The sequence below is a fragment of the Rhinopithecus bieti genome, unplaced genomic scaffold, assembly GCF_001698545.2.
Source record: "Rhinopithecus bieti isolate Rb0 unplaced genomic scaffold, ASM169854v2 scaffold_4666, whole genome shotgun sequence".
Classification (NCBI taxonomy): Eukaryota; Metazoa; Chordata; class Mammalia; order Primates; family Cercopithecidae; genus Rhinopithecus; species Rhinopithecus bieti.
The window spans coordinates 1,609,740-1,626,986 of NW_016804530.1; the positions used below are offsets into that span (position 1 = coordinate 1,609,740).

General features: G+C 51.1%; 1 protein-coding gene across 3 annotated transcripts in view; it reads right to left on the reverse strand.

Annotated features, from left to right (window-relative positions):
* Window positions 1-17,001, reverse strand: part of TCN2 (transcobalamin 2) — a 22,693-nt gene extending 5,692 nt beyond the window's left edge. Inside the window, exons 1-8 of one of the 3 annotated variants that reach the window (XM_017869020.1) lie at window positions 16,452-16,760; window positions 12,711-12,903; window positions 10,611-10,780; window positions 9,147-9,299; window positions 8,178-8,350; window positions 7,865-8,051; window positions 6,173-6,338; window positions 235-350 (exon numbers count right to left, since the gene is read on the reverse strand). In XM_017869020.1, coding sequence (XP_017724509.1) covers window positions 235-350; window positions 6,173-6,338; window positions 7,865-8,051; window positions 8,178-8,350; window positions 9,147-9,299; window positions 10,611-10,780; window positions 12,711-12,903; window positions 16,452-16,515 — 1,222 coding nt within the window. In that variant the 5' untranslated portion in view covers window positions 16,516-16,760. Of the gene's footprint in view, window positions 1-234; window positions 351-6,172; window positions 6,339-7,864; window positions 8,052-8,177; window positions 8,351-9,146; window positions 9,300-10,610; window positions 10,781-12,710; window positions 12,904-16,451 lie in introns of all 3 variants that reach the window. The other 2 variants (XM_017869022.1, XM_017869021.1) reach the window with 2 other exon arrangements.
* Between the last annotated feature and the right edge of the window lie 246 nt (window positions 17,002-17,247).

Consider the following 17,247-nt stretch of genomic DNA (forward strand, 5'->3'; position numbering starts at 1 on the left):
TTTTTTTTTTTTTTTTTTTTTGTAATCTATTTAGTTTCCTAGAATTTCCACAATAACTTACATAAAAATTTTAAGACTTCAGTTCAATATATTATATCCAACTTTAAGCATCATTGATTTTGTGAAGCTGTGGCCCAGGAGGGTGCTAGGGAAAGCTGGGGTAAATTGATGAAGCCTCTTGGCTGGGTAAACTTGGGGTAGGGGGCACATCCAGGGTGTCAGGCCATGACTCACCTTGCAACAGGGGCGTGTCGGGGTCTCGGAGGAGCTGCCAGAACTCCCTTTCCCCAGCCACTTTCCCCATCACAGAGGTCAAGTAGGGGCCTGACAAGGAGGCCTGTGTTTCATATCTACAAAAGGGAAAGGCAAAGAGAGAGAGAAGAGGCGGCTGTTGTCCCTAAGGGGAGAGGCAGAACTCACCCACAGCAGGAAAATCCTTTCCAATCTCTTTGGGCTGACACTAGTCAAACCCTTCCCCGGCCACCTAGCCACAGGTCTGTAGTCTCAACTCCCTCCCCTCCAGACCCCTGATCCTGCCTGCTCAGGCTTCATCCTCTCCACGCTGACCATGACCATGGCCTCCAGGAAAGGGGCATCTATTATGTTATCAGCTCAGCAGTTGTCCCCTCTCTGGGGCGCTGATGTTATGGGGGATGAGAATCAGAAGCTGCCAGTGTCACCTAGAATGTGTACAATGTATAATGAGAGAGGATGAAGCCTGTATGCAGAGAGAGGGAGGGTCATGGGAAATGGAGGCAGAGACACCTGGCAGTGGCACTGGGTCTCTGTGGCTCAGTGGCATTCCCCTCTTCTTGGGGCTGCATGGCTCAGCTTCCTCTCTGATTCTACATGCTCTACACCTGCTGTTGTGGAGAGGGTTGGAGTTCAATTTCTGGCCCTGGCAGCCAAGAGATTCCTCACTCACACTCCCCCTTCCCTGAGCTTCTGGCCTCTAACTTTGAGTTTCTCCACTCTGTCTGGATGCCACCGCCACAGGAAGTCTCTTAAAACTCCTTGGGCCTGGGCCAGGCACAGTGGCTCAAGCCTGTAATCCCAGCACTTTGGGAGGCTGAGGCAGGCAGATCACGTGAGGTCAGGAGTTCGAGACCAGACTGACCAACATGGAGAAACCCCATCTCTACTAAAAATACAAAATTAGCCAGGTGTGGTGGCTCATGCCAGTAATCCCAGCTACTGGGGAGGCTGAGGCAGGAGAACCACTTGAACCCGGGAGGTGGAGGTTGCGGTGAGCCGAGATCGTACCATTGCACTCCAACCTGGGCAACAAGAGCAAAACTCCATCTCAAAACAAAACAAACTCTGTAGGCCAGGTCCTTCGTCCCTCCCACAGGAGGAAGCAGCATGATCAGGGCTTCCCCTGGAAGAGTGGCTTGAAGAAACGAGTGGGATTTGCCAGAGAAGGGAGGAGAGCGGCGCAGAGCCGAGAGGAGGCAGAGAGAAGAAAGGCACACAGGTGCACAGAATTTGGGGGAATGGTCTTTCAAAAGAGCGGGGTCAGGCCAGGCACAGTGGGCTCACGCCTGTAATCCCAGCACTTTGGGAGGCCGAGGTGGGTGGATCACTTGAGGTCAGGAGTTCGTGACCAACCTGGACAACATGGTGAAACCCCATCTCTACTAATAATACAAAAATTAGGCTGGGTGTGGTGGCACAAGCCTGTAATCCCAGCTATTCAGGAGGCTGAGGCAGGAGAATCGCTTGAACCTAGTAGGCGGAGGTTGCAGTGACCTGAGATCACACCACTGCACTCCAGCCTGGGTGACAGAGCAAGACTGCTTCTCAAAAACAAAAGCAAGCAAACAAACAAAAAATAACAACAAATGAGCGGGTTCTGGGAGAATGCAAATGAATGAAAAGGAGGTGAGACGGTCGAGGTAACAGGAGTGATGTGAACGGATGCATCTTCCAGAAAGTACCCTCTGGGGTAATACAGCCCTAAGTTATTGAAGGTTGCAGTCTTAGAGACAGAGGGATTTTTTTGGTTTTAAGAAACACAGGCTGAGCGCACTGGGTCACATCTGTAATCCCAGCACTTTGGGAGGCAGAGGCGGGTGGATCACCTGAGGTCGGGAGTTTGAGACCACCCTGGCCAACATGGTGAAACCCTGTCTCTACTGAAAATACAAAAACTAGCCGGGTGTGGTGGTGGGCCCCTGTAATCCCAGCTACTCGGGAGGCTGAGGCAGGAGAATTGCTTGAACCCAGGAGGTAGAGGTTGCAGTGAGCCAAGATTGTGCTACTGCACTCCAGTCTGGGCGACAGAGTGTAACTCCCTCTCAAAAAAAAAAAAAAAAAAAAAGAAACACAAATTTATTTGGGGTGACTTAAGCAAAGGGAAAGTACTGTTCTAAGGAATGTCACAGAGTAGCCCTTTTCCCGTTCCTTAACTCTGCAGGGCCATGTGCTACACAGGGCCACCTCTCTCCACATCTGTCTATCTGTCTGTCTGCAGTAGAGATTTCTCTGCTGTGCATTCAGGGGCCTCAAATGTAGTCTTCATGCCTGAACCCAGTTCAGGCATCCACACACATTAACAAGAGAACCATTTCTCAGACTGGAGTCCACAGTGTCTTCCCAGAGGTCCCTGAGCTCTGAATAAAAATGTTAAATTCGAATTGTCTTTCATTTTGCTGACAATATTCAAACCCGAATACCAGCCGGTTCTGGGTAATCTCAGTCTGTGGGTCTCAGCCCTCCCAAAGGGCACTCAGCCTGTATGTGGCCATCAGTGACTGCGCTGGTGCCCAGCAGCATTGCGCTATGTGCCATATGCCACCAGGAAGGGAAGAGAGGTGGCCCTCATAGTGAATGAAGTGGCTGAGCCAGGGCAGGAGTGCTCAGGTGTCACTGCAGCTCAAATACAGGGAGGTACTAAAGTGCAGGCCGACACCTCTGCAGAGCGTCCTTATTTGAATGGTATTGGTTTTTATACTTTTCTATTTAATTTACAAAGTTGTTGGGGATTTAAAGCTGCCTAGAGCTAGAAAGAGAAAGGACTTTTTTGTGTGTGGTAGAGGCAGGGTTTCGCCATATTGGCCTAGGTGGTTTTGAACTGCTGGCCTCCAGTGATCTGCCTGCCTTGACCTCCCAAAGTGCTGGGATTACAGGTGTGAGCCATCACACTCAGTCTTTTTTTTTTTTTTTTTTTTAAAGACAGAGTCTTCTTCTGTCATCCAGGCTGCAGGACAGTGACATCATCATAGCTCACTGCAGCCTTGAACTCCTGAGCTCAAGCTGTCCTCCCACCTCAGCCTTCTGGGTAGCTAGAACTACAAGTGCACACCATCATGCCCAGCTAATTAAAAAAAAATTTTTTGGGTCGGGCATGGTGGCTCATGCCTGTAATCAGCACTTTGGGAGGCCGAGGTGGGTGGATCACTTGAGGTCAGGAGTTCGTGACCAGCCTGGCCCACATGGTGAAACCCAGTCTCTACTAAAAAAATACAAAAATTAGCCAGGCATGGTGGCACATGCCTGTAATCCTAGCTACTTGGGAGGCTGAGGCAGGAGAATCGCTTGAACCCAGGAGGCGAAGTTTGCAGTGAGCCGATATTGCACCACTGCACTCCAGCCTGGGCAACAGAACAAGACTCCACCTTAAAAAAAAAAAAAAAAATTGTAGAGATGGCAGTCTCACTATGTTGCCCAGGCTGGTCTCGAACTCCTGGGCTCAAGTGATCCTCCTGCCTCAGCCTCCCAAATCACTGGAATTACAGGAGTGAACCACCACCTCTGGCCAAAGACTTTATATTTAGTAAACATATCAGTACACATCTAAGTCATATTATAGAAGAAATAACTCAACCTGGGGTCTGGGAGAATTTTTGTAGTTTGGAGGAGTCTTTGCATATCTCTGGTCTGAGATTCCCTGGCCTAGAGGACCTGAAGAACCCAATTGTGGGCCCTCCCTGGATACAGGATGCTGTTCTCCAGGAACTCCCACTGGGGACAGAAATTGGGGCCCATTGGGAACAGAAACAGGTCCATGATTCTAGGGGAGAAGTCTGTGGTCTGCGTGACCTGGTGGAAGGCACTCAACTTCTCTGGACTCCCCATTGATAACGTGAGAATTACATTCATCTCATTCCATCATGGGCAGGACCTGGTATCAAACAGCAGTCCAGACATGCTCATTCTCAGACTGGTCTAAGCTCAGGGTGAGAAGCAAATATAAGGACATTGTCCAGCCTCCTTGAGGTAATTAATAAAAGGATTGGGCCAAACTTATTTCATAATAAAAGTTCTTATTCTGGCCAGCCACGGTGGCTCACGCCTGTCATCTCAGCTCTTTGGGAGGCCAAGGTGGGTAGATCGCTTGAGTCTAGGAGTTTGAGACCAGTCTGGGCAACATGGAGAAATCCCATCTCTACCAAAAAAAAAAAAAATTTGCCAGGCATGGTGGCGCATGCCTGTAGTTCCCAGCTACCTGGGAGGCTAAGGTGGGAGGATCTTCTGATCCCGGAAGATTGAGGCTGCAGTGAACTGTGATTGTGCCACTTTGCTCTAGCCTAGGTGACAGAGTGAGACCCTGTCTCAAATAAAATAAGATATAATAAAATAAAAGTTCTTATTCTGGGCCGGGCACAGTGGCTCACGCCTGTAATCCTGGCATTTTGGGAGGCTGAGGCAGACAGATCACTTGAGGTCAAGAGTTCAAGACCAGCCTGGCCAAAATGGCAAAATCCCATCTCCACTCAAAATATAAAAATTAGCCAGGTATGGTGGTGCATGCCCGTAGTCTCAGCTACTCGGGAAGCTGAGGAAGGAGAATCGCTTGAACCTGGGAGATAGATGCCGCAGTGAGCTGAGATTGTGCCACTGCAACCCAGTCTGGGCGACAGAGGGAGACTCCATCTCAAAAAAAAGTAGATGGGTGTGGTGGTGCATACCTGTAGTCCCTGCTACTTGGGTAATTTGAGGCTGCAGTGAGCTATGACTGTGCCACTGTACTTCAGCCTGGGTAACAGAGCGAGACCTTGCCTAAATAAATACATGGCCGGGTGCAGTGGCCCATGCCTGTAATCCCAGCACTTTGGGAGGCCAAGGCAGGCAGATCACCTGAGGTCATGAGTTAGAGACCACCCTGGCCAACATAGTGAAACCCCATCTCTACTAAAAACACAAAAATTAGCTGGGCATGGTGGTACACGCCTGTAGTCCCAGCTACTCGGGAGGCTGAGGCAGGAAAATCACTTGAACCCAGGAGACGGAGGTTGCAGTGAGCCGAGATTGTGCCACTGCACTCCAGCCTAGGCAACAGAGGGAGACTCTGTCTCGAAAAAAAAAATAAAAAAATAAAAATAAATACACAGACACAAGTTGGGCCTCCAGAGCCTGGGTAACAGAGTGACACTCTGTCTCAAAAAAAAAAAAAAAAAAAAAGTTCTTACTCTGGCTAAGCATGATGGCTCGCACCTGTAATCCCAATATTTTGAGAACCTGAGGTGTGAGGATGGTTTGAGGCCAGGAATTTGAGACCAGCCTGGGCAACAGAGAGAGACCCTAGCTCAAAAAAAAAAAAAAAAAAAAAAAAATTAGCATTAGCCAGGGATGGGTGGCACGTGCCTATAGTCTCAGCTATTCGGGAGGCTGAGGCAGGACAGTAGAGTTGCCTCATCCCCAGAGTTTGAGGCTGCAGTGAGCCGTGATTGCACCACTACATTCCAGCCTGGGTGACAGAGTGAGACCTTGTCTCTTAAAAACAAACAAACAAACAAACAAAAAGCAGTTCTTACTCTGATGAAAGCAACGCTGTGTTGAGCGCTTGCTACGTGCTGGAACTTGCACATATAAAAAGCACATGCCACCATCTCTGTGTACTAACTCCCGGACTCCTCACACTGGACCTGCAGGGAAGGGGCACAACTGTTCTCCTCAGTGAATTGTGGGTGCCTACCTGGAAACTAGCTGGTTAGAGCTGGGATTCCAACTGGGTGGCTCTGCCTCCAGAGCCTGCTCCCTCAATGACAATGCTGGTCTATGGCTCCCTGTTTCCATAACACCATGGGCAAGAAAGGAGCGGAGCAGGTAGAAGCAGAAGCAGACCAGTGTCTCTCCCGAGGGAACCCTCTCCTCTGTCCCGTCTCTTCCATGACCCTGTATCAGGCATGTGGGGCTTGGGGGGGTGAGGACTAGGAGGTGGGAGTCTCACGTGAATCCTCCTAACTCATGGGCCTTCTTCAGGACATCTTCCACAGTGGACCCGGCAAGAACAGAGATGGATTGTCTGTATGGCAGCAAGAGGCTAAGCACCTGCAGTGTGACACTGATGACCTCTTGGGTCTGAGGAATGGTCTCGGCAGCTGGTTCCAACATGACTGTGCCAGGGAGAAAGGAAGGAGTAGTTGGTGTGAGGACAGGGATCCTGGATGTTTGTCTTCCTGTCTTCCCTCAAAGACACCTGGACCTTGTCCTTCCCCAAGTCCTCATCTCCATCAATGCCACCACCACCTGCTCAGCTGAAACCTGGCTTCCATCCTGGCCTCCCCTGTCCCTCATTCCCCACATCCCCCACCACCCAAGATCAAGCCCCTCACTGGTTCCTCTGCTTCCAGTATCCTTCCTCCCACCTCTCTGGCACCTAGCACTCCAGAGGACTCTTTCTAGAACATGTATTTGTTCACAACGTGTCTCTGTTACCCTGATGGGCTCACCTCCCCTTCATTCATCTGCCTTCCACACCCAGTCATTCTCCCAGATCCCACTCTTTTGCAAGACAATTCCTCAAAATTCCCTCAAACTCTGTGCACCTCTGTGTCTTTGTTCTTGCTGCCTCTTCTCGGCTCTACTCTATCCATTCTTGATTTTTTTTTTTTTTTTTGGAGACAGAGCCTCACACTGTCACCCAGGCTGGAGTACAATGGCGTGATCTCGGCTCACTGCAACCTCTGCCTCCCAGGTTCAAGTGATTCTGATGCCTCAGCCTCCCTAGTAGCTGGGATTATAGGCATCAACCACCACACCTGGCTAATCTTTTGTATTTTAGTAGAGACAGGGTTTCACCATCTTGCCCAGCCTGGTCTCAAACTCCTGGACTCAGGCAATCCACCCGCCTCAGCTTCCCAGAGTGCTAGGAATACAAGCACGAGCCGCTGTGTCCAGCCTCCTTCTTCTCCATTCTTTTCTTCTTTTTTCTGTTCTGTTTTATTTTTATTTTTTTTTTTTTTTGAGACAGAGTCTCACTCTGTCACCCAGACTGGAATGCAATGGCATAATCTCGGCTCACTGCAACCTCCACCTCTGGGGTTCAAGTGATTCTCTTGCCTCAGCCTCCTGAGTCGCTGGGATTACAGGCATCCGCCACCACACCCAGCTACTTTTTTGTATTTTTAATAGATGGAGTTTTGCCATGTTAGCCAGGCTGGTCTCAAACTCCTGACCCCAGGTGAGCCACCTGCCTTGGCCTCCCAAATTGTTGGGATTACAGGCATGAGCCATTGCACCTGGCCTCCTCCGTTCTTAACTGGCAAATTCCAATCACCTCCTCAGCCCCTTTCTCAGAGGAAGCCTGGATCATGCTGCTACTGGGGCTTATCATGTTGTATTAGAGTTAACCAAAATGTGTCTCTCCTCATTCATTCCTTCATTCATTCATCCATTCACTCAAACATGTCTGTACTGGGTATCACACAAGCGGTATGCCCAGGGCTCTCCATTTAGTGTCTTCCTCCCCACACTGTCAGCTTCCAGAAGCTGTGACCACATTTTGGCTGCTGTGTCCCATGCACACCCACAAACTTGTGCAGACTCAGCAAATCAGGACGAAGCACCCTCCCCTCACTGGGACGTCAACACATGCGCAGCAGATTGTAAAGGGCTGTGCTTCCACAAAAAGCTGGGCTACCTCGTGGTGCCAGGCAGTCTGGGAAGATCAGATCAATGTAGGTCTTGTGGTTCAGAACGGGCAGCAGCTGGGAAATCATGAGAGCATTCTGGAAGGCTCCATCCTGCAGACTGGCCAACAAAGCAACGCTTGCCTTGAGACATGCTGCTCCCAGCTCTGCCCCAGGCATGGGGGAGGTCATGAGCAACTGGTGATAGAGTGGGGAAGAGAGGGAGGAGGTCAGCCAGCGGGGAGGGGCTAGGTGCTCCAGCCCCTGAACACTCCCCGCTCACTGTTCCCCAGGGTGGCCATAGCTCCAGGGTCTCTTTCCCACCTGTAATGCCAATGGGGTGCTGTAGACATTCCCAAAGTGGCCCTCGGGGGTCTGGGCCTTCAAGATCTTCTCTCGTACTGTCCTGATGGCCATGGTGATCCGTTGTCTCCGATCAGGGTTGAAGTTTGAGCGCTTCAGACAGGTGAATGCTAAGCCTGCCATGGCAGCTGTGTCTTGAAGGGGGGAACAGAACACGTGATAAGCTGGAGAGCCAAGGGGCCAGGACAGGTGGAGACTTGAGAGCCAGGCCCTTGTAGCTATGGGCAACCACAGGAGGGCTTGGAGAAGAAGGGCAACATGGTCAGATCAGCTGAGGGCACCAACTCAACCTGGTCTGCCCAAGACTTTCCTTGGCTGGACTCTGAAAATCCTATGTCCCAGGAAACTGCTAATTTCTGGGCAAACTGGTTTGGCTGATCACTCTGCAACTTGAGGGCTAGAGGTTAGGGACAAGGACTGGAGGAGGGAGGCCCGAGAGGACTTGACCCTATACCACCTATTTCCAAACTTGGCCACACATTGGAATCACTAGGGGAGTTTTATTTTATTTTTTATTTTTTGAGACAGAGTCTCACTCTGTTATCCAAGGCAGTGGTGCGATCTCCATTCACTGCAGCCCCCGCTTCCCAGGTTCAAGTGATTCTCCTGCCTCAGTCTCCCGAGTAGCTGGGACTATAGGCATGTGCCACCATGCCCGGCTAACTTTCGTATTTTTAGTAGAGATGGGGTTTTACCATGTTGTCCGGCCTGGTCTTGAACTCCTGGCCTCAAGATATCCACTTACCAGCTCCAAAGTTGACTCACGGCTGGAGCATTACCCATGAGCCCTCACCAATTCACCTCTAAAAGGCTTGATACGGAGGGGTCCCAAGGAAAGGTGAGTGTGGGGCCAGGGTATGGAGGTCATCAGTGCAGGCCTGGGGACTGAGGGAGTGCCAGCCTGGCCTTGGTAGGGTCTGACCTACTCACCCACAGAGTGGTGGCCCTGGTGGAGAGGTTCCACAGCATACAGGAGTTTGTCTACCACGCTGCCATGGACCCGCTTCTGGTGAAGACACAGGGCCAGAATGCCCAGGCCATACTGGTAGTAGCTAGTGTGGGGGTGGCCCTTGTGATCATGGCCTGGAAGGGGAAAAAAAAACCCAAGTGGTTGCCTCTCTGCCCAGCAGCCAGCCCCATCAGCGCATGGGACCCCTGGTCTGCACTTTCCAATACACTCCTTTGGGTCGTGGGATCCTTCATTCCTTCACTGCCTCAGTCCATACGTGCTGAGGTCTCACTATGTGTCAGGCACTGAGCTTAGAGGAAGCAGGAAACCCATGGCAGATGGGCACTGCACAGTTCAGGCCTCAACCATAGCAATTGCTCATGAGACTGCAATCGTAATGGGAATGCAGACCAAGTAGTGATATTTGGGCAGCTGGGAAGTCAAGACAGGATTCTCCAAGGAAGTAATGCTGGAGAGGGCTGGGGATGGGTGGAGGCAGAGCCAAAGGTAGAGCAAGAGTGAACTGCACGTCGGGGAGCCAGTCCAGATGGAGGGAGCGTGTATGAAGACACTGGCTTATGAGTTGAGAAATGAGAGAGAGCTGGTATGGCCGGAGCCCACAGAGGGCAGGTGTGTGTGGGAGGCAGAAAACGGACGAGCAGAGCTGGGGAGAAGGTAAGGGTAGACAGGCTGGGCCACGGAGCAGTGAGGGGCCCCTGCAGAGTTTAAACAGTGCCAGCAAGATCAGGTTTATATTGAAAAGGCTGGCTCTGGCTATTGTGTGCTGGGTCAAGTCAGGGCAGGAGAGCTAGTAGAGACAAAGGCGTAAGTCAAAAGCAGGCTGTCCAGTTGTCCCGAAGGTGAATAATCAAGTCAATCTTGGTGGCTTGCCAATACAAGACTCGCCAATGGGCCGGGCACAGTGGCTGATGCCTGTAATCCCAGCACCTTGGGAGGCTGAGGCAGGCGGATCACCTGAGGTCAGGAGTTCAAGACCAGCCTGACCAACATGGAGAAACCCCATCTCTACTAAAAATACAAAATTAGCCAGGTGTGGTGGTGCATGCCTGTAATCCCAGCTACTCGGGAGGCTAAGGCAAGAGAATCACTTGAACCCAGGAGGCGGAGATTGCGTTGAGCTGAGATCGTACCATTGTACTTCAGCCTGGGCAACAAGAACAAAACTCCGTCTCAAAAAAAAAAACAAAACCAAAAAACACAAAACAGAAAACACCTGTCAATAGAGTGTGTGCAGCATGGGAAAGGCTGGATCAAGGATGACTATGGGGACAGGTTAGAGCCTCTACGTGGGCAGTGAGATGGGCAGAATGGATGGTGGGAAAGACGCCTGGGGAGAAAACCCAAAGTTCTGATTTTCACTAGAGAATATCATCTGATGAGCCCTCCCAGATGCTCCCCACCCCCAGCCGATGGTGTCTGCTCACCAATGGCCCTCTTCTCATCCTCCAGGAACCGCTTGAGCTGTGAGACCAGCCTGTCCCCCTTGTGGCCCCCAACAAACTCGCAGTTGGCCCTGAGAGCGAGCAGGTAGAGGGCCAGCTGGCCCATGGAAGGCTTGCCCTGGCAGTCACTGTCATCCTCGCTGAAGGCAGACCTAGGACAAGGCCAGTTAATGGCTTTGTGAGAAAGTGCCACACAGTAAGCCTGCTTGGAGCGCCCACCCCACCAGCATCACAAAGTGGAAAAAATCTTAACAGTGGGAAGCTTTAATAAAAGCACCAAAAGTAGGTGTGTTAGTTATATTGTTGTGAGGTGTATGCCACAAATATTTAATAAAGATGAACAATTAGATTCAAGGATAAACTCCGAGTGCTCCTGTATCCAAATCACCTGTGCCTGCCCCACTATTTTGTCCATACTTCACCCACATGCCCCCTCCTTTTTTTTTTTTTTTTTTCATTTTTAAATTTTATTTATTTATTTTCTTTGAGACAGAGTTTCGCTCTTTTTGCCCAGGCTGGAGTGCAGTGGCGCGATCTCAGCTCACCTCAACCTCCGCCTCCTGAGTTCAAGTGATTCTCCTGCCTTGGCCTCCCGAGTAGCTGGGATTACAGGCGTGAGCCATCCTGCTCAGCCAGATCTTTTAATTTTTTTTACTGAGATAGGGTCTCACTCTGTCTCCCAGGCTGGAGTACAGTGGTGCCATCATAGCTCACTGTAGCCTTGATCTCCTGGCCTCAAAAGATCCTCCCACTTTAGCCTCCGGAGAAGCTGGGATCACAGACATGTGTCACTACGCCTAGCTATTTTATTTTGTTTGTTTCTTTTTTTTTTTTTTTAAGAGACATGGTCTCAATATGTTGCCTAGGCTGGTCTCGAACTCCTGAGCTCAAGCAATCCTCCTGCCTCAGCCTCCCAAAATGTTGGGATTACAGGTATGAGCAACTATGCCTGGCCTTCTTTTCTTGCAACCCCTGCATCCACTTCTCAAGAGGGAGTCTGAGGAAGAGGCGCTTCATGGCTGCCCCTGATTATTCGCCTCTCATTCAAACTCCAAAATAGGCCTCTCTGTAATGCCTCTTGAAAAGGGAGTACAGCCGGGCACGGTGGCTCAAGCCTGTAATCCCAGCACTTTGGGAGGCCGAGACGGGAGGATCACGAGGTCAGGAGATCGAGACCATCCTGGCTAACACGGTGAAACCCCGTCTCTACTAAAAGTACAAAAAACTAGCCGGGCGAGGTGTCGGGCGCCTGTAGTTCCAGCTACTCGGGAGGCTGAGGCAGGAGAATGGCGTAAACCCAGGAGACGGAGCTTGCAGTGAGCTGAGATCCAGCCACTGCACTCCAGCCCGGGCGACAGAGCAAGACTCCGTCTCAAAAAAAAAAAAAAAAAAAAAAGAAAGAAAAGGGAGTACAGAAAGATGCTGCTTTTGGGTTGGTGCAGTGGCTTATGCCTATAATTCCAACAATTTGGGAGGCCAAGACAGGCGAATTACCTGAGGTCAGGAGTTCAAGACCAGCCTGGCCAACATGGTGAAACCCTGTCTCTACCAAAAATTTAAAAATTAGCCGGGCATGGTGGCATATGCCTGTAATCCCAGCTACTCAGGTGGCTGAGGCACGAGAATCACTTGAACCTGGGAGATGGAGGTTGGGGTGAGCCAAGATTGTGCCACTGCACTCCAGCCTGGGCAACAGAGTGAGAAAAGAAAAAGAAAAAAAAAAGATGCTGCTTCTGGACTCAGTATGAAAGAGTGTGGTCATGGATTAGTGATGTCTGCCTCATGCATGGGAGGGGAGCACACAGAGTCAGATGGCGCTTCTAGGCTTAATGTGGAAGACTGCAGTCATCGATTAGTGATGTCTACCTCAGGCACAGTAAGGAAGCACAGAGTCATATGCTGCTCCTGGGCTTATCAAAAAAAAGAGTACAGCCATGGATTAGCGATGTCTCTCTCAGACATCACTGAGGAGGGGCAGTAGTAGCAAGAGGAGCCCTGCATTAGCATCTCTGATCTAATCCAACCAACCCCTTCATTCTATACATAGAGAAAGGCCCTCCATTGAAGAGAGTGTGGTAATACCCTAGGAGGCACTGCTGGTAACCAAGCTTGAGGCTGTGCAGGTAGAGGTCCTCCTTGGTCCCAGCCTGCAGGCTGGAGAGGCGCAGGCCCACATAGATGCTGGGGTTCAGGTGCTCCAGAGAAAGCCGGTCCATCCAAGGCAAGAGGTGCTGGCCCAACTTCTCTACCAGATGGCTGTCTACCTCTGGTATTTCTTAGGAAAGAAAATGGTGCAAGTGAGGTCACAGGGCCAGGCCACCAGCAAAGAAGTGCTTTGACGTTACCAGGGCCTTCCCCAGAGAATACACGTCCTCACCCTCACCTCCATCCAGCACACACCAACTTGCAGGGGGAACTGCAGCCATACTGAAAGGCAGTGGGAGGGAAAAAGGGGGGAAGCATGTATCCCAAAAGAGCAGTTGGAGTGAGCCAGCGAAAGAGATGGCAGGCTGAAGGTAGAGGATGCTATTGCCAGGCAACCACTCTGCCCATCAGCGGTGACGGTGAGACTGCATGCCAAGTTGTGGGGTGTGCCCGGGCACCTTGCCCAATTTCACTTGGTCCTCATGCCAGTCCTGTGATGTAGATACTGTCATCATTGCTTTGCACAAAAGAGGAAACAGAAGTTCAAAGTCATGTCATGTCTTACACAAGGCTGCAGAGCCAACAATGGAACTAACTGCAAAGCCCATGCTCTTTGGTGCCCTGCTGAATGTGTGCACTACCCATTTACAAAAACATCGGCCCACATGCAGAACATGTTACACATCAAATGTTCAAACAACACAGACTTCCAGCTGCTGAATTGAGGCTGCCTGGTGAACTTCCTCCATGAAGATCTCAAAATAATGCTTTTCCTGCCATCTCTGTTTAAGTGAAGAGGATCTGAGATTGTGAGATGAGCTCTTAGAAAACAGCCACAGCTTTTGCAGCCATTTACCTGTTGCAGTTGTATTTATTTGAAGCTATGCAATCAAAATACTGAAACACCCTGGAAGTGGAAGCCTTACGGATAGTTCCAAGGGACCTGAGCTCAGCACAGGGTAGTTTAGAGTAGTTTGCCTTGGAGGCACCTTGGACTTTCTGTCCCTGTTTAATGCCTCCCAGTTGCTGCTGGGCTCCAGCTACCTGATGGTGGCCTCCACTGTGCCATATCCCAGGGGACTAAGAAAAGGAGCTGTTGCAAGATGCCTCATCTGCCTCCTGGGCCTCCTGGTGCAAGGACCAGAGCTCCTAGAACACAGCTCCATCTCTGTGGGCTTGGGTCCCACAACCTCATGTCTGTTTTCCCAACAGCTCCAGATATCTGTTGCTATAAGGTGGCTGTCCACCAGCATGAAACCCTACATAATCCTTTGCTGTGTGGGCCCAGACCAGAGCACATGGCTGGTTTCTCACCAGATGTTAGAGAGACTGGGGGGTTGCTTTTTTCCCTTTCTCTCACTCAGAACCAATTTTGATGTCTATCTCCATTTCTCTGTCTCTCTCCCTCAATGTCTCTGAGGCTCTCTGGGTCTGTCTCAGTCTCCCCCAGCCTGTGTCTCTCTGGTCATCTGCCCCTCCTCACCTCTCTTTCTTTTTCCCTTTTCTTGAAACTCGCAAGGGAGTTCCCTGACCTCACCCTTGGCTCTCACCTCCAGCACGATTAGTCAGCACAGGGTTAGAAACTGAAAGACCAGGATCCAGCTGTAAAAGGAGAGACTGACAACCACAGAGCAGCCTCCTTAAAAGGAAGGGGCCAGGCAGATTCACCTAGGGTAATAAAAGCAGCCTTGGGTGAGCTCTCGCCCTACCAGCCCACCCAGGCCAGCTAAGGGCTGATTGCTGTTGACATTCACAAGCACAGGAGCCAGACAGAGTGGCTCACGCCTATAATACCAGCACTTTGGGAGGCCAAGGTGGGAGGATCGCTTGACCCTAGGAGTTTGAAACCAACCCCGTGCAATATAGTGAGACCTCATCTCTATAAGAAAATTTTTTTTAAAAAGAAGAAGAAGAAGGAGAAAAGGAAGCACAGGAGCCCACTTTGCATTAGTGTTTGTGCAGTGATCCCTGTCAATTTCACAACACACACACAGACCTTTAAACTGGGAGAGCAGGTGTCATGGGATCCTCCCTTGTACTACACCAAGGAGGAAGGCAGGGGAGCATTCTTAGCCCATTTTACAGGTAAAGGAATGAGGCTGGGTGCAATTAAGTGACTCAGCACAGATATTTGCACCCCAAACCCCAGTTCAAGGTTCCCCAGACCCCAAGGGATGGGGGTTCCTATGGGGTCAGGCTAATGGACTAACTGTCCAAGGCTGAGGACCAGGCCAGCCAGGTCTGCAGGAGGGAAAGCTCTGGCTGGTTGAACCCAGAACTCCCCTGGGAAACTGTCCGGACATGAACAAAGAGCTGGGGTTCCTGGGCCCAGACCTGAGGAGTCTGATTTATTTATGGAACACAGATGAGAGGCTTGGAGTTCTGGCTGGGCGCGTTGGCTCACACCTGTAATCCCAGCAATTTGGGAGGCCAAAGCAAGAGTATCACTTGAGCCCAGGAGTTCGAGACCAGCCTGGGCAACATGGCGAAACCCTGTCTCTACAAAAAAATACAAAAATTAGCCGAGCATGGTGGTATGCACATGTAGTCCCCAGCTACTCGGGAGGCTGAGGTGGGGGGATCACTTGAACCCGCGAGGCAGAGGTTGCAGTGAGCCAAGATCGTGCCACTGCACTCCAGCCTGGGCAACAGAGTGAGAAACTGTCTCATCAAAAAACAAAACAAAAAAAGAAAATGAGGCATAAAGTTCTAAAAACTAAGTTCAGCAAAGCTCTGGTAAAGCTGGAGCACCCTGAGCGAGTCACTCAGCCCCTCCAACCCTCGACTTCTTCACTTCACACCTGGACATGACTGCACCCACCTCTCAGGGTTTCCCCAGAGTCACAAGAGCCCGCAGTGGTGAAAGTGTATTGCTGAGCGTAATCCTATGTGCAGAGGAGGGGAAAAGAGGCGTGGGCAGCCCAGAGTCCCGAAGCCTGCCTTCTGCCTCCTGTCTGAAGAAGCAGCCCTGAGCCTCTAAGCTCAGACTCACAGACAGGTCCCAGGAGACAGTGTGCTCCAAGAGACCCCTTGGGGCACAGAGCTGGAGCAGGCAGGACCTCTGAAGACTCACTTCCTGCTGCCTAGAATATGTGTCCCCCACTCCTTTCCTGCCAGCTCCTTTTCTTCCTTCGAGTCTCAGCTCCCATGTTCCCTCTTGGTCCTCAGAAAGTCTTCCCCATGCCCAGCTATTTTTTAATTTTTTTTATTTTTTGTAGAGATGGGGTCTCCCTATGTTTCCCAGGCTTATCTTGAACTGTTGAGCTCAAGCGATCCTCCCGCCTCAGCCTTCCAAAATGCTGGGATTTCAGGTGGGAGCACCTAACCATTGATTTCTTTTGTCCATCCCCCTTCCCTAGAACATAAGCTCTAGGATGGCAGGAATTAGACTTGTCTCACGCTTTGCACATTCCCCAAAGGCTAACACTGAGGAAAGGCTCAGTAACTATGTGCTGAACGAATGTGTGAACCAAAGACTGAATTAAGGGAGGAGATCTTGTCTGGTGAGGAGTCAGACATATAATCAATCGCAATACGATGTGTTAAATGCTGAGGTCCAGCTAAGTCCAAACTGCTATGGGAGCCCAGAGGGGCAAGTAAGTTCCCCCATCCTATGCCCCAGTCACCCTCCTAAGGACCCAGGAGGAAAGAGGCACAGGATAGAGGCGAGTTACTCACCACAGATCTCAGCGAGGGCCCCCAGGACCCCCAGAAGGAAGAGGAAGGCCCCAAGGTGTCTCATGGCAGCAGCAGGTGGGTGAGCAGTGATCCGGAATCGGGAAAGACTCCTGGGGCTGGCCCTGCTGAGGCTCTCCTGACCACAGCCGCTCACCGCTCCGAGAGAGGCAGCTTCCTGTCACTGATTAATCCTCCAGGCCTGCAATGTGCTGCTAAGTCAGCAGAGCGAGAGGGGGGAAAGGTCTGTGGTGGCGGGGAACAGAAGGCCAAAGAACAGAGGAAGGAAGGGCAGAGCAGCCCTCCTGGAGGCAGGGAACAAAGGGAGGAGGAGGGTGAGTGGGACCATGTGAGACATCTTGAGGCCATCCTCGTTCCTGCTTAAAGAGCCCGGGACCAGCGCAGAGGGCCTGACGTCTGATCTGCCAAGTCTGTCTGACCGTGCCTGCCTGCTGTCCCCTTAGCTGTTCCAGTGGTGGATCAGCAGGACCAGGTGCCTACCTAGTACTCCTTACAGAAGGAGCCCCTGGTAGTGCCCACCTAGCCCAGGACAAGGAGCGCAACGGGAGCTGCAGCTGCAGTGGTCACGTGAGCAGCACTGCTGGAGTCAGCTGTTTTTCAGCACCACCCCCCTTGGTGGTGGGGGAGGGGATTGCGGGGTGGGGAGTTGGGCAGTTGTGGGGAGGGAGCGGTGCCGCTGGCCCCAGACCAGCCAGGCCACTTTTCTCAACCAATCTGAAAGAGCTGGGAGCCTCCTGGAGAGGACAAAACAAAACAAGTTAAAGAGTAGGATTAAGGC